Consider the following 17528-nt stretch of genomic DNA (forward strand, 5'->3'; position numbering starts at 1 on the left):
GAAAATGTATGCAGCTACCTCTTCTCTTTTATAAAAAGCTAGCTTAACAGGCCAAAAATTCACACTTAGATGTTAGCAAGAATGCAAGTAAATTATAGTATTTTATAATATACAAACATACTTGTCTGCTCTGCCCAAACTCCAGCCATGCGCACACCCTCTCTCAAAGTACACACCATCCCCCAAATTCTATATATCACGCCTTCATATCTGCAAGGAAATCTAAGCGTATTTTACAACAATGTCCGTAACTAAATTTAACTAGCTAATCAGCACTGTCAATTGGATGTTAACAAGCAATTATCAACACTAATTGGCATTAAAATTTACACGCACAACTCGCTAAGTGTATTCTATAAAATGGTGCATGTAAATTCCAAGTCGCATAGTTGAAAAGGGGGCATGGTTATGGGCGGGTCTTGGCCATTTCTACAATCTATGCACATCATTATAGAATATACCCACTCTGCATCTAACTTTTTAAAATTTTATTTATTTTTTTTTTTGTTACATTTGTATCCCGCGCTTTCCCACTCATGGCAGGTTCAATGCGGCTTACATGGGGCAATGGAGGGTTAAGTGACTTGCCCAGAGTCACAAGGAGCTGCCTGTGCCGGGAATTGAACTCAGTTCCTCAGGACCAAAGTCCACCACCCTAACCACTAGGCCACTCCTCCACTCTTAGGAATTGGGATTTACGCCAAGTAAAAGATGGCCTAAACAGACACAATCAAATTTGGTTGTGTGGAGAGGTGCTCGGCGTATTCTATATACCATGTGGAAATTTAAGCCTATTCTAAAAAATGTAGGTATACTTTAGAAAATACGTCTAGGCATATTTTTTTTTTACTGCATGGATTTTTCAGGCACCATGTATAGAATCTAGCCCCTTGTGAATGCATGTAGTTTTATGCTTGTATTTTGGAAGAGGTCATTTCCACACATACATAACTAAAATACTGACATTTATACATATTGTTTATTTATTTAGATTTTGCTCACACCTTTTTCAGTAGTAGCTCAAGGTGAGTTACATTCAGGTACTTGGGATATTTCTAGGAGGGCTCACAATCTAAGTTTGTACCTGAAGCAATGGAGGGTTAAGTGACTTGCCCAAGGAGCAGCAGCGGGATTTGAACTGGCCACCTCTAGATTGCAAGACTGGTGCTCTAACCACTAGGCCACTCCTCCTCACAGAGGATGTATACTTCCTACCTAATTCTATAAATTTGCGTTAAAAAATTTTACATTTTGCATGCAAAATCGCCCATGCATGTTATAGAATAGTGTCAAGTTACAAATGTAACAATTTAATAATTATCTTCGAACTAGCATTGACAACCAATTATTAGCTCTAATTGGTGTAACCTTTAGTCAGGCTTCTGCAAATTGTGCACTAAGGGGGTCTTTTACAAAGGCACAGTAGTGTTTTTGGTACGCACTAATGATTAGCATGTGATAAATGCTAGAGACACCCATAGGAATATATGGGCATCTCTAGCATTTAGCGCACACTTATTTTTAGCATGTGCTAAAAATGCTAGCGTGTCTTTGTAAAAGAACCCCAATGGATTTTGCATGTACACCTGCAAGAGGGCATGGACCTGGGAAGGGCATAGACAGGTCAGGGGCGTGCCTAGCATTTACGCATGTGGGTTATAGTTATGCACTTTACAGCAGTTAGGGCTGAGCATTTACAGCAGCTGTTGAGCTAGCATAGGTGCTTGTACCTAATGTTAGATGCATAAATATGGGCTTACACTCTAGTCTATAAATGCAGTTACGTGTGTAATTACCATTATAGAATTCACACTTAGGGCTAGATTCGATAAATGGCACCAAAACAATTTGTGCTAAAAAAAAGAAAGGTTACGCCTAAAGTTTGACACAATTTTTCAAATAGCACTTAAGTCCCGGGGTTGTGCTTAAATGTAGGTGTGTCTATTTGCACCAACAAAAAATGTGGTGGAAATACGCATCCCTAAATCTAGGCACGCAGCCCCTTTATTTTATAATTGCGCACATAACCAACAACCACACCAATGATCCACCTGAAACAGCAGATGACCCTCCCGTTTCCATGCCCCCTTTTTTGGGACACAAGTAAAATTTAGGTGTGGATTACCTGTGTACATCTTAATTGATTCCAATTAGCACCAATAGCTTGTTAAAAAGCAATTATTGGTGCTAATTATTCAATTAATATATGCACACAATGTAGGCATGCATCCATATTTGTGCGAGCTTCTCAAAGTATCATTTATAAAATTAAGGGGACAGCGCACATCATCCCACTGCTTAACCTTAGGCGACCTGCAGAGAATTACCTTACTGTGAATAGGTGTATGGGAAAATGTTGGGCATAGCCTCAGTTAATACAGAGGTTTTGGAGTTACCACATTAATTTTGGCCATTAACACTGCAAACTTTTAATGCAGCTAGGGAAAAGGGGACAAAGTGTTTGGCACCCAAACTTAAATAAAACATGTGGCAAAGCTAGCCTTTAGGGAATGCTGTAATTTAGTTGTGAAAACACATGAGAAACAGTTATCCAATTTTATTTTCCAAGATCTGTAATAACAAATAAGTGGATTTGCATGAAATATTTATGCGTTATTGATTTATATAACGTCAATATTATAGGCAACAAAATCTTTTAAAAACAATGAGTTAATGGATTTTATCTTGTTTATGAAGAATTAAATAACTCTCAAGATGAACCTTAACAGATTTAAGTCTGTGAAGAATTAGAAAAATATAGGTAGAAGCACATCAAATTACCTTTAAACTTGCACTTTGCAAAGATATGTTAACTAGACTACCATATGTGTGATGTACCATGTTCATTATGTAATTCTTTTTTATTATTGTTACTGTAAAGCACCTTGACACTTTTTGTGGAGGCAGCATGTTTTTATGACAGAAAATAAAATTTAAAAACCATAAAAAAAAAACATTGAAAAGTGGCGCTCTGGTCTGGCCACTCCATAAAGGGGCCCAAGTTTTATTCCCGTCTTGTCTTCTGCTTCTCTGGCTGGCTGGCTAGATTATAAACTCTCTTGGACAGTGACACATTGTATATATAAAGATGGATGCTGGATTTTACACTTTTATCACTGTACATCTCTGCCAGTGGTATTTAACGGATAATCCTTTCCATGGATAATGTCAAGGCGGTTTACAATAAAAAAAAATAATGATGCTGCAGTAGGAAATATAATGAGCATCATTCATAGAAGGAAAACTCCGGAATGAGAGGGCATAAAATGAAGTTAAGAGGCTATAGGCTCAGGATTAGTCTAAGGAAACGCTTTTTTATGGAAAGAACTGTGGATACTTGGAATAGCCTTCCGGTGGAGACAAAGACTGAATCTAATATTCAAAAAACCATGGGACAGGCATGTGGGATCATTTAGGGAGAGGAGGAGATAGTGGATGCTGTGGATAGGCAGCCTGGATGGGCCATTTGGCCTTTATCTGCCGTCATGTTTCTATGAAGGGAGGGAGCACAGTGATCACATAATAGGAAGTTTAGATTTAGTTTTATTAATACCTAATATAGTACCTGGTCAAGAGGTTTAGAGATCATGATTGCAGGGTTCAAAGAGGAGATTGAGCAGATGGTCCTTCATAAGGACTGTTAATGCAATGATTGAGCTAGGTGAGCCGGGACATATGTAAAACAGGGGGAACGGCTCCAGGCAATTGCTAATGAAAGCTTATGGTGCCAGTTTCTTGCTCTAGTTCTGAGTCGGAAGCCCCTATGAGCATGAGGAACCTGCAAGGTCAAAAAAGACTTGGCTTTCTTAACACCTAAGCTCATTAAAATGGGAAAATAGCAATGCCGCTGACAGTACTGAGCATTACAGTTGCAATTCTGTCCTTCTCTCTTTTAGATGATGCTGGAATGCTTAACTGTATAATCATCAAAATAATACACAATTTCAGTTTGTGTGGCCAAACATTCACTGAGTTAGAAAAACAGTTATTACAATAATTACAGAGTTTGAGCAAGCCTCTCTTTAACATTTTTGCTTTCCAGATTAAAACCTTTCATAAATTGTTGTTTATATTGTCTCTCATAATATATATATATATATTTTTTTTTTTCCCTGCTTTTGCAAGCTTTTTCTTTCAGTTGTGCTTATTTTCAGCACAATACATTTCTTACAACCTCACTAATGTACTACTATGATCAGCCACAAATCTCTAAACAGCGGCTTTGGCAAATAAAGACTTAATTTTTCATCTTTCTAATAACATGAATTTAATAAGCCTGGTACAAAGCCACACAACCGTAGTACTATGTGCCTCAAAGAGAAGAAAAGATTTTAGAACAAATAAACCCTACACAAAAAGCTTTGCGGGAAAAGGTACAGCTGCCTACCGCGAGGGTGGAAAACAGGGTAGCTCATAGGGTCTGATGAGATGCTCTCCTTGTTGTACAATAATCCAGCTATATGACGAGTCTGTGAAAAGCACCCATTGTTGTAATGTAATGTTGTTTTCAAGACAGAGCAAATGAAACAGTTTCTTTACAGACAGGCATGGAGAAAAATATTTCACACCTCTATTACACATCAATGTGCTTCTCATTGATTCAAACCAGGAAAATCTAGCACCATGGATAACGCGATTCCAGTTACACCAATAACAGTTACAAAAATATTCGTCATGGAAGAACTAAAAACCAACTCAATTTTCAAAGAATCTATTTTAAGTCTTTGTTGCTCGTCATCATCAGATTTATTTCTGACAGTCTTCCTTTTTAAAATGCAAATGAGCAAACAAGCATACAATAAACTATCATTAATTTTAAAACACATTTCTCAAACATAAATTTTGTCCAGATTCTTCTGCTAGCGAGATGCAAGGACCGGGCCTCACTTCCCCGCATATAAAGCCACAGCAGACGTCTGTGCAATTTAAAGTCGACGCTCATAACTGCCTGAGCGCTAGTTCTCTGCCGACTCTCGCTACCTGCGCGCGTGCGCTCCTTACCGGGCTCGTGCTTGCCGGGGTTAGCGGAGAGCTCGAGAACGAGCAGCTCGCGGCCCTCAGCGCTGCGCCCCACCGTGTAGATGCGGCTGATGGACGAGCACTGCAGCCAAACGGCGATCAACGCCTCGCGCAGCTCCGGGTAGCGGTGGTACTCGAACGAGATGCCGCCGTCCTGGCTCAGCCGCCGGCTGTGCCGCGCGCCCGCCTCTGCCCGGGCTCCGATCAGACAGGCACAGCACAGCGCCGCCAGCAGCAGCCACAGACCGCTCCTCGCTACCATCTCTTCCACGGTCTGACACACTCTCTCACCGACCTCGTCCTCGTCCGTAACGCCGAGCACCGCTATAAAAGATTGGCAGCGTGGAGGAGGGGACACTCCGACCCGCCCATTCCCGCACTGCGGGGGGGAGGGGGGGGGAGAGAAGGTGAGGAGAGTGGAACGTACCAAGAACATCCAGACCTGCACAGCGAGTGTGTGTATACGTACACAGAGAGAGGGAATTTGGATTGTAGAAGTAGGTGTTTGCCTTTCCCAAGTGGCGCTCAAGGTGCGTTACATGCAGCTGTGGAGAGCATAGGAGCCAACTTTTCAAAATTATTGGGGGTGCTAAGCCTAATGGAAATAACCCCTCCCTGGACACATACAAGGAATTTTCTCAATATTGGGGGTGCTTAAGCACCCACAGAGTCGGCTCCTATGGGAGAGGGAGAGGGAGAGTGCATGTCGAGATACGCACAAAAGCAGCCCTGTATTTGTATCTATCTCATAGATCAGGGCTTCCGAAACCTGTCCAGGGGCAGCCTTAAACTGGTCAGATTATCAGACTAACCCAGTGGTTCCTAAACCCCAGCCAGTCAAGTTTTCAGGTTATCCACAAATAATGACTGTTCATTAGAGAGATTTGCACGTATCCTGGGGTGCCTCCAGGAACCACTGGAGTAACCGTTTACCGTTATCAATATGCACGACCTTCAAAGTACATATGAATGTTTTGACAGGTATGAAGAAGTGACTACACAGGGATTTTATGGTATAGGGTATAATGTAAACTGTTATAGTTAGGCTCAGGAGATAGTTACCTGTCTCCTTGTTTCATTATCGCTAGCTCATAATTTTTGCTCCATGTAAATATAATAGCTATCGCTTTGGTGAGGCTACAGTCACTACACGTCTCTTCTCACTGTATAAAGTGTTTTTCTCCAAAATATAGGAAGTGCTTTAGGTGCAAAAATAGAGCTTAAAGGACTACACTTTCATTAGAGAAGAAACTGGCCGAATGAGAAAAACAAGAACATTGCCAAAGTTATAAAATAATTCTCAAAACTAAACAGAGTTACATTTGAAGACTTGTCTTTTTTTGTAAGTGATCCTGCCTCTTCGCTCTGTCCAAAATGTATTTGATCTTTTTATATTCTAGTTCCTCAGCGCTCCTTTAAAAGCTTTAATTCGTACTTTACATATCTTTACAGATCAAGATTTTAGCAATTAAAAAAAAATCACATAACTATATTAATACATATTTTAATGCACAAATCACATAAGATCAATTTTTTAGAACCTTGTTTTTCTTTTGTGTTATGAGGGCTGGAATGTGTTCCTCTGTGCATTTTTTTTCACTTTCTCATTTCCATTGGTTGGACATATCTTTAACAAAATTATAATTTTTATGTTAAACTACCTACTGTATACCACCTTGGGTGAATCTCTTCATAAAGGTAGTTAATAAATCCCAATAAATATTTTAAAAGTAGTAGATGAGATTCAGACCTTTTTAAAAATGTAAGAATGACTGGTGTAAATGTTCATTGTTGAACTCACAGTTCTAGCAGTGTAATAGTTGATGAACACTGCCTGATAGTGCCCTGGTTCCATTACTTATGTCATCTCTATCCACTTGCTTGGGGCTCCTGGGATGATGCCTGTCTCCCTAGACTTCAAACTCAGTTAGAAGATAGAGCTACCTGCCAAATCACTAAAAAAAATAGTATTGGAATAGAAGAACTGTAGAAGAATGGAAAACTACTACTACTACTTAACATTTCTAAAGTGCTACTAGGGTTACGCAGCACTGTACAATTTAACAGAGAAGGGCAATCCCTGCTCAAGGAGCTTACAATCTAAAGGACAACACTCACTTGGAAACTAACATAAAAGGACTCATTTTCAAAAAAGAGAAGGACGTCCAAATCGGAAGATGGATGTCCTTCACCCATGGACGTCCAAATCGATATAATCGAAGCTCGATTTAGGACATCATCAACTGCACTCCGTCGCAAAGACAGCCACAGTTCAAGGGAGCGTGTCGGAAGCATAGTGAAGGCAGGACTTGGGCATGCTTAACACTTGACCCATAATCGAAAAAAAAAACAAGAACGTCCCTAACGAGCACTTGGATGTTTTCACTCGGACCTGTTTTTCTTACGACTAAAGCACAAAAAGGTGCCCAAAATGACCAGATGACCACTGAAGGGAATTGGGGATAACCTCCCCTTACTGCCCCAGTGGTCACCAATCTCCTCCCACCCTCAAAAAACATATTTAAAAATATTTTGTGCCAGCCTCAGATGTCATACTCAGGTCCATCACAGCAGTATGGAGGTCCCTGGAGCAGTTTTAGTGGGTACAGTGCACTTCAGACAGGCAGACCCAGCCCCCCCTACCGGTTACATTTGTGGAGGAAACAGCGAGCCCTCCAAAACCCGCCGTACCCACATCTAGGTGCCACCCTTCACCCGTAAGGGCTATGGTAATGGTGTACAGTTGTGGGTAGTGGGTTTTGGGGGGGGCTCAGCACACAAGGTAAGATAGCTATGTTCCTGGGAGCAATTTATGAAGTTCACTGCAGTGCCCCCTAGGGTGCCCGGTTGGTGTCCTGGCATGTCAGGGGGACCAGTGCACTATAAGTGCTGGCTCCTCCCATGACCAAATGGCTTGCATTTGGTTATTTTTGACATGGACGTCTTTGGTTTTGAAAATCGCCAAAAATCAGAAACGTCCATGTCTAGGGACGGCGAAATTTCAGGATTTGGATGTCCCTGACGGTATTTTCGAAACAAAAGATGGACGTCCATCTTATTTCAAAAATACTTGTTTCCCCACCCCTGAATTTGGAAGTTTTGCGAGGACGTCCAAATCAAAACGAGGACATCCCTTTTGAAAATGCCCTTCATTGTCTTTCTCACCCATTATCATATAGTATTACTGTCTCATCATCTGTCTTCCCCTCCCCTTTCATTGATTTATAACATACACAGCCTGAAACATATGCAATCTAAAACACGAGTTTACACTATTTAAACCCACTATAACTGCAATGATGCTTCACTGACCTGATGGAGAGGATAACTCTCACATGCTTGTCAAAAAAACAAACATTAAATTAGTCCAATAAAAAGCTATCACCTACAGTTTGTTTGTTGACTCTTATTTCCACATATTCAAGTGAACTAATTCCACAATCACAATTTTCTTTTGCCAACTCCTTAGTCCTGATGGAGTTAACATGAACTATTGAACTTATCCCGACATGAAACAGAATCCCATATAGAAGAAAGTGGCACAAAATCTTGCAAGACAAACAATGAGGCAAATTAAGCCAGCAGAAACAGTATCATGGTAGTTATAGCTACCTACATGGGAAAGACAATCAAAAAGAGCCATTACTCAAAGTGCACCTTGAATCCCATTGGAAGTAAACAACAGTTTAAAAAGAATACACTAAGGAGACACTGTAGCTACATCTGACAAAATGAAAATAATACTTTCTATTTAGGCCCAAAATTTTTATTTTGGTGCAAAATAGGCAGCTAATGTATTTTTCTTTGCATTAGCTGCCTATTAAGGCATATGTTGAATTTAAAATATTCAAAGCGATTTAACTGCCCAGAAACAACTCCTGGCTTGTGAAATTGCCTATTTAGGGCTAACCAGTCATTTTCAGCGGGCTGGTTAGCCCCAAATATGCACTGAAAATGACTGGTTAGCACTTAAAGCAATGGGACTTGACACGGACCATGTTTCAGCATTGTTGCCTGTATCAGTCCATAAATTCTGAGATAATGCCAACACAATGAATAATTGAAATCTACATAGTTTCCAAATCCATAGGAAAAGAAAACTTCCCAATCTCTAGTGTGGGCAGTCAATGTATTAAAAAAAAATGTTGAGTCTTATTGCATTTCATGATCTGAGATGTATGTATTGATTTTATTTTAATAAATGACATTCTTCCACCAGATTATGTTTTCCATTGTTTGGTCATCTCTACAGTGTTTATAGTAACATAGTAGCAGTTTACCTCTGTATTTTAATTATACAAGTTTGTGAAATTCATAATGAATCACTGACATCTGGTTGTCACTTTGGATGAGTTTTATAAACATCAGAATTATTATTCTCTAAATTTTAAAATAAGCAATTATAAAATGTACTTAATAATAAGCTTGCTAAAATGCAGTTATGTGCTTCCATTAATGTCCCCATCTAAATCAAAACATTTTTATTCTGAACAGGTCCCACCAGAGAGAGATATTATTCAACAGAGGCAAATACAGATATTTTCTGTATCTAATGTCTCGTCTCTACCCTTCCGAAAGGACCAGGCAAACCACTGTAGACCTATAACTAGGAATTATTTAATCTTCATAACCCATGAGACAGGTCCAAGCTGGGAGCCTTCCTAAGAAACCAGCATTGAATAACACTGATTAAATTCACGTCTGTTTATGGATTTGGAGTGGTGTGCCTGATCCTGGTTCTTTGAACTTGTGGGAGAACCTTGGCAGATTTTGGATAGGGATGGGCTGTCATTTGTGACAAAATGTCATTTGCTGATAATAGCAGTGGCATAGCAAGGGGGGGCAGGAGGGGCGGTCCGCCCCGGGTGTCAGCTCGGGGGGGGGGGGGGGTGCTCCCTGCCAGCTGCCCCCCCCCCGGGTGTAGCATGATGACACCCCCCCTGACCCAGTGCCTACCCTCCTCAGCTCCCTCCAACCAGCTCCTGCACCCTACCTTTCAAGAAATTTCGGAAGCCGTGGAGAGGCGAGGCGCAGCGCCTCACGCCTGCATGTAAAAAAAGCGTGGATCGTCATCAGGCCTTCCCTCACGCTGTCTGTCCCGCCCTCCACTGATGCAACTTCCTATTTCCTCAAGGGCGGAACAGTGAGGCAAATTAGTGCCAAAATTTAGCTTAACATGCACTTGACACAAACTAGATTTAATTGGAACTTATGCTCCTAAATTTTACATGCAAATAAATAAAAATAGATGCAGAAATGGGGTCATGGGCGGAGCAGGGGCATTCTTAGCATTTACACATGTTGTTATAGAATAACGGGGCTATGCGCCTAATTTATTTTTATTTATTTTTTAATTACATTTACAATATATTTCAAGTACAATTCTTGAGACAGCAAAGATGACTAAGTCATTATAGATTATAGGTAAATAGTTATTACATACTTAAATTATGATCTTTTGCTCATCTTTAGTCCACAATATGGAGGCAAAACAAACTAATAACTACTTAAACCAAGAAAAAGGTGGCAGAGAAGATAGAGTGACTCTTAAGCTATGCGCCTAAATTTAGATGTGTACATTTCCACCACATTTCAGTTGGCGCAAATGGCTGCGCCTCACGTTAGGTGTGAGTACCGGGTGTAAGCACTATTCTATAAACCACGCCTAAATGTAAGCGCAGCTTATAGAATAGCACTTTTTTCAGTGCCATACACAGAAAGCATTAATTCTATATTGGCAGTTATGCATGTAATTCCCATTATAGAACCCTAGCATGTCATCACTTACTTGCCAATATTTACGCATGGCCACTTATGCCATGTCAATGGCTGATGTAAATATATAGGACTAAATGTTGCAGTTGCATGCATAACTGATATGATTCTAGAAGTTTAGCACTTAAATGTTTGGCATGCTCCTGACCCACCCATGCCCTTCCCACATGCATGCCCCCATTGCAGTTATGTGGTATAGATTTTGAACACTGTTTATAGAACAGCAGCTAAGTGCGTTATATTTGTGACTGCAAATTAGCAGTGTTGGGTAGTAACTTAGTACAGTTACTTAATTACAATAAATAATGAACATAGTGGAGGAGTGGCCTAGTGGTTAGGGTGGTGGACTCTGGTCCTGAGGAACTGAGTTTGATTCCCACTTCAGGCACAGGCAGCTCCTTGTGACTCTGGGCAAGTCACTTAACCCTCCATTGCCCCATCTAAGCCGCATTGAGCCCGCCATGAGTGGGAAAGCGCGGGGTACAAATGTAACAAAAAAAAAACAATACTTAAATACAATTGTCCATACTTTCACAGGTAACAAGTTACATTCTTTTTGCCATACTTTTTACTTGTAACTCATTATATTGAAGTTGCACTGTTGTACTTAGTGAAGAAGTATTAAGTGTGAAACTAAGAAAAGTATTTACCTCTGCTTCTCTCCCTCTAGCTTGCATCTGACACTGAGTTAGTTCAGGCCCAATCAGATGCAAGCCAGTGTCAGACGTCCTGACAGTTGGGGGTGGCCAAGAAGCCAAGCAGCTGTTTCCCTGCCCAGTGGACATTACAGGGGGTGGAGCTTGAGTTGCAATTCTCTGCAGTCCATAGCAACAGGGCAATAATGGGTTTGCTTATGATGAAAGAGACAGATTGGTAGGATCACATAACACCTTTCAAAGATGGCAAGTAACACAGTGCCCCAGACCTGAGATTTTCCATCCTCTGTTTGCAGTGCACCTTCCTGCCTTATGCCATGTCCTCTTTGGGAGCCAAGGTGTTCAACAGGAAGCTGCTTTGTAAGGAGGTGTGGACAGCCAATTGCCGGTCATGTTGCTGTGTCATGGTTTGGTTGGCATGAAGGGATGTGCCATGTAAGAGGTGAGTGAAAGGACAAGGGGGACCTGGTGACCCTTATCCAGGCCTTCCCTCTACAGGGAGCTGGATGCTACGGTGACCTCCTCTGCAGGGGAAGCAGCTGGGGAGTGAGTGAGGACATGCAGGTGCTGAGTGGAAGAAAGCAGCTCAGCTTTAGACCTTAGTGCAGGTATACCACTGCTGCTGACTTTTACAGCACAAAGCCCAGAGGAAGGTGACAAAAATGGTACAGGGTTTGTGCCATAAGATGTATGAGAAGAGACTGGAGGACTTGAATATGTATACAGTAGCGAAAAGGAGAGAGAGGAGTGATATGGTATAGACATTTAAGTACTTGAAAGGTATTAATATACAAACTGATTCCAGAGATGTAAGGGCAGTAGAACTAGAGGACTTGAATGGATGTTGCAGGGAGGGAGACTTAGCAGAAACATCAGGAAAAGGGCTCTAGAGGTGATCCTGGAAATTATAGACTGGTGAGCCTGACGCCTATGCCAGGCAAAATGTTAGAGAATATTATAAAGAACAAAATTACAGAGCATATACATAAGCATGGATTAATAAGACAAAGCCAACATGGATTTAGTGAAGGTAAATATTGCCTCACCAATCTACTACATTTCTTTGAAGGGGTGAACAAACGAAGATAAAGGTGAGCCGATCAATATTGAGTATCTGGATTTTCAAAAAGCATTTGACAAAGTACCTCATGAAAGACTCCAGAGGAAATTGGAATGTCATGGGTAGGAGGTAGTGTTCTATTGTGGATTAAAAACTAGTTAAAAGAGAGTAGGGCTAAATGGTCAGTTTTCCCAATGGAGAAGGGTGGATAGTGGGATCCCACAGGGGTCTGTACTAGGACCGCTGCTTTTAACATATTTATAAATTGTCTAGATGGAGTAACTAGTGAGGTAATTAAATTTGCCGACAACACAAAGTTATTCAAAGTTGTTAAATCAAAATTGCAAGAGGACCTTACGAGTCTGAGCATCCAAATGGCAGATGAGGTTTAATGTGAGCAAGTACAAAGTGATGGATGTGGGAAAGAGGAACCCACTGTTGGAAACAGGATAGTGGGCTTGATGGACCTTTGGTCTGTCCCAGTATGGCAAATGCTTATGTTCTTATGCTTATTAAATATTTTTTTCACAGAGAGGATAGTGAGCACCTGGAATGTCCTTGTAGGAGAAGTGATAGAGTCAAAAACTGTGAGTGAATTAAAAAATGTGTGGGATAGACACGTAAATAGAATGAGAATGGAAATGCAACATGGCTGTTGAGATGTTATCTTGGGTAATGGGAACGGAGGCCGATGTCTGGCAGACTTCTACAGTTTGTGCCCTGCAAATGACAAAAGATTGAAAGAAGATTAGCCAAATCCAGCAAGAGGGAACAGAGGCTGATGCCGGACAGACTTCTGCAGTCTGTGTCCCGCAAAAGGCAAGAGACAGGTGAAGCTTCGGCAACTCCAGTGTTTTAGATCACTGTATTGTCACATGTTGCGAGTGAGGGTGCTATGGAGCTCAGGGGGAAGGAAGACATCTTGACTGGTAAGCTTGAGGATATGTGGTTATAACCAAGACTCCATCATGTTTGGCTGCCTATATGGTTGTCATGATGGAGGCTTGACAATCACTGTTTAAGCACGGGTGACTGGGGCCACACAGGGTGGTGAGCATGGCTCTGGCCACCTTGTTGGGCAGACTTTGGACCATGCCATCACTTACTGAATTACTGCTGTTCTCACCTTCCTGTTATCTGACTGAGAGGGGCCAGGGCTCTGTCCTTTCCTGGTTCTCTTCCTACCTCTCCCTCCGCACCTTTAGTGTTCACTCTGGTGGATCCTCTTCTACTTCTATCCCTCTGCCTGTCGGCGTACCTCAGGGTTCTGTTCTTGGTACCCTCCTCTTTTCTATCTATACTTCTTCCCTTGGTTCATTAATCTCATCTCATGGCTTTTCCTACCATCTCTATGCTGATGACTCCCAAATCTACCTTTCTACCCCTGATTTCTCACCTTGCATCCAAACCAATGTTTCAGCGTGCTTGTCTGACATTGCTGTCTGGATGTCTCAACGCCACCTGAAATTAAATATGACCAAAACCGAGCTTCTCATTTTCCCCCCCAAACCCACCTCCCCGCTCCCCCCGTTTTCTATTTCTGTTGATGGCTCTCTCATTCTCCCTGTCTCCTCAGCTCGAAACCTTGGGGTCATCTTTGACTCTTCTCTCTCCTTCTCTGCTCATATCCAGCAGATTGCCAAGACCTGTCGTTTCTTTCTTTACAACATCCGTAAAATCCGCCCCTTTCTTTCCGAGCACTCTACCAAAACCCTCATCCACACCCTTGTCACCTCTCGTTTAGACTACTGCAATCTGCTTCTTGCTGGCCTCCCACTTAGTCACCTCTCCCCTCTCCAGTCGGTTCAAAACTCTGCTGCCCGTCTCATCTTCCGCCAGGGTCACTTTACTCATACTACCCCTCTCCTCAAGACCCTTCACTGGCTCCCTATCCGTTTTCGCATCCTGTTCAAACTTCTTCTATTAACCTATAAATGTACTCACTCTGCTGCTCCCCAGTATCTCTCCACACTCGTCCATCCCTACACCCCTTCCCGTGCACTCCGCTCCATGGATAAATCCTTCTTATCTGTTCCCTTCTCCACTACTGCCAACTCCAGACTTCGCGCCTTTTGTCTCGCTGCACCCTATGCCTGGAATAAACTTCCTGAGCCCCTACGTCTTGCCCCATCCTTGGCCACCTTTAAATCTAGACTGAAAGCCCACCTCTTTAACATTGATTTTGACTCGTAACCACTTGTAACCACTCGCCTCCACCTACCCTCCTCTCTTCCTTCCCGTTCACATTAATTGATTTGATTTGCTTACTTTATTTATTTTTTGTCTATTAGATTGTAAGCTCTTTGAGCAGGGACTGTCTTTCTTCTATGTTTGTGCAGCGCTGCGTATGCTTTGTAGCGCTATAGAAATGCTAAATAGTAGTAGTAGTAGTAGGCTTTATACAGTTGGAGGAAAGAGAGTATGGTAATTTTATTTTCTGGTGATTTAGTCCACGCTCCAAGTCACAGCCTCACTATAGTGCAATGTGGGCTGGATGCCTGTTAGAAGTTTTTGGACTCACAGGGCAACATTTATTTAGCCCATAAAATTACATTTTTAAAAAAGGGATCATGCTGTATGAGGAAGCAAACGGAAAATAATTATATGTCCAACTTGTTAAAGATACATTTTACTTTGTAATTTAAAAAGAAAATAGTTTTAAAAGCTATACCTTATTACTTTTACTTGAATACTTTTTTGGGTGGATAAGACTTTCTTTAACTTCACTACTTTTGAACCCAGTACTTTTACTTTTTGCTTAGGTACTTTTAAAAAGTAACAACCCCATCCCTGCAAATTAGCACCAATTAACACAATTATTGCTGAGTATTGGTTGTTAGTGCCAAGTAGCACATAAGTGTGTAATTTAATTGGTAAATTAACTGCCAGCATTCTAGAACCTTTGTGCTCAATTTTTATAGAGTTTAGGAGTATGTGTAATGAGGTGGACTATGTGCAAACAGAATGTCCTCTTCCTAAAGAGTGCACTGTCTTTCATATACTGCATGCTCTTTAAGAAGAGTACATACTTTTGAGAACATTTATTCCAGAACAGGAAAAAAAAATACCCTAAGAAAAGACAACATTGTTTGGGCTGCCCATTCCTAGTGTTGGATCTGGAGATTCCATTCAAACAGGCGTGGGATAAGCATAAAGGAATCCTGTGCCGAAGGAATGGATCCTCAGGAGCTTAGTCAAGATTGGGAGGCGGGGCTGGTGGTAGGAAGGTGGGGATAGTGCTGGGAAGACTTATACGGTCTGTGCCAGAGCCGGTGGTGGGAAGCGGGACTGGTGGTTGGGAGGCGGGGATAGTGCTGGGCAGACTTAGACGGTCTGTGCCCTGAAGAGCACAAGTACAAATCAAAGTAGGGTATACACAAAAAGTAGCACATATGAGTTATCTTGTTGGGCAGACTGGATGGACCGTGCAGGTCTTTTTCTGCCGTCATCTACTATGTTACTATATTTTGCTTTGCTTTTCTTTATAATCTGATGTTGCATGTAGTTTGACTGGATAATTGGGTTCAGTTCTGCAACCTACATTAAAGGATACAGTTTGAACAAGTAGTTTCTAGAGAGAAAAAGGATATTGAGAACAGTCACACAAATGATACTAAATTTTGTACCAAGTTGAGCCTGAGATTTTCTTGGTAGTTTATCTAAACAATACACAGAATATTCCAGTTTGAATTTGCTTCCATTTGTTGAAATAAATGTCATACTGATGAAAATCTAAAGTGCTAGGAGTGATCCTAGATTCAAAATTGACTTTTGAATTCCAGATTAATGAGCTCGTAAAGTAGATCTTTTTAAATTTAAAGTCCTGCAAGCGTTAGAACTATATCTCAGAATATTTTGACTCCTCACGTAGACTACTGCAATTCTTTGTATTGTTCTGTTACATCAAAATTGCATAAGAAATTGTAATTGTTGCAAAATACATCTGCAAGGCTGATTTTCAGGCTAGGAAAGTTGCACAAAGTAACTCAGCTTTTGAACAAGTTACATTGGCTTAAAGTGGAATCGTGATTTATAAAAGCTTTTATGGACTTAATTCCAACAACATAGTGAAACTTTTAGAATTTCCTATTAATAGGCCGAATTTGAGAAGTGTACAGAGTCTGACCTTAGACTTTCCATCAATGAAAAAGATAAGCCAACGTTCAGTTTGGGAAAGATCTTTTCTATTTCAAAGTGCCAAAATCTGGAATAATATTCCTTACCAGATTTGTCAGATTTCATCTTATCTTCTATTTCGAAAGGCACTTAAAACGTATCTATTTCTAAATCAGAAATTGTAAATTTTATTTTATTTTCAACAAGGAAGATTGTTGTAAGTCCCTTGATATGTGAAGTTTTCTCTCTTTTGTAATCCACCTTGCATCCTTAAGATTAAAGACGGAATATAAGATGAACAATACAACATTGCTTGTTTCAGATTTTCTACTGTTGTTTAAAAGGGTCTGTCCTGGATGTGGAGCATCCAGAATAAACCACACAAAAAGGAGAAGGCAGTTCTAGCAACGTCCTAAATTATGAGTCTCGTAGCCAAACAGGAGGTGTCCTCTGCACCACAGGACAGTTTCTTGCATTATTTTAGGCCAGAGTATCTTATTATATGTAGTTATCAAACGTAGGTTCATGTGAAACTGCTACTTGCTGTCTGCATTTTAAAAGCAAAGTAGCATTTCAAATGTGACAACTTACAACATTCTTTATAAAGTTTTCTGATATTCTTTAGCATTGAAATATAATGCCATATGCTAAAATGGGTGAGCATCATTTCTAAGCAAAATTGCTTTCTATGGGTTTCAGGAAGGAGTTATGGAGGTGAAGGCTTGGCTCCTTGGCAGGCTCCACAGGAGCAAAGCGCAGCTCCTCCAAGAAAGCAAGAGCTAAGCCTCAGTGCATGGCAATGACATTGGTGGGCTTTGGCCAGGGGTGGGTAACCACAGTCCTCGAGGGCCACAACTCAGTTGAGTTTTTAAGATTTCCACAACAAATATGCATGAGATCTA

The 17528-nt window shown here is 41.0% G+C and overlaps 1 protein-coding gene across 1 annotated transcript in view; it reads right to left on the bottom strand.

Annotated features, from left to right (window-relative positions):
- Positions 1–5333, bottom strand: part of CPE (carboxypeptidase E) — a 122753-nt gene extending 117420 nt beyond the window's left edge. Inside the window, exon 1 of the mRNA XM_030192675.1 lies at positions 5002–5333. Coding sequence (XP_030048535.1) covers positions 5002–5281 — 280 coding nt within the window. The 5' untranslated portion in view covers positions 5282–5333. The remainder of the gene's footprint in view (positions 1–5001) is intronic.
- Between the last annotated feature and the right edge of the window lie 12195 nt (positions 5334–17528).

Source organism: Microcaecilia unicolor, chromosome 2 (genome assembly GCF_901765095.1).
Source record: "Microcaecilia unicolor chromosome 2, aMicUni1.1, whole genome shotgun sequence".
In the NCBI taxonomy this organism is placed as follows: domain Eukaryota; kingdom Metazoa; phylum Chordata; class Amphibia; order Gymnophiona; family Siphonopidae; genus Microcaecilia; species Microcaecilia unicolor.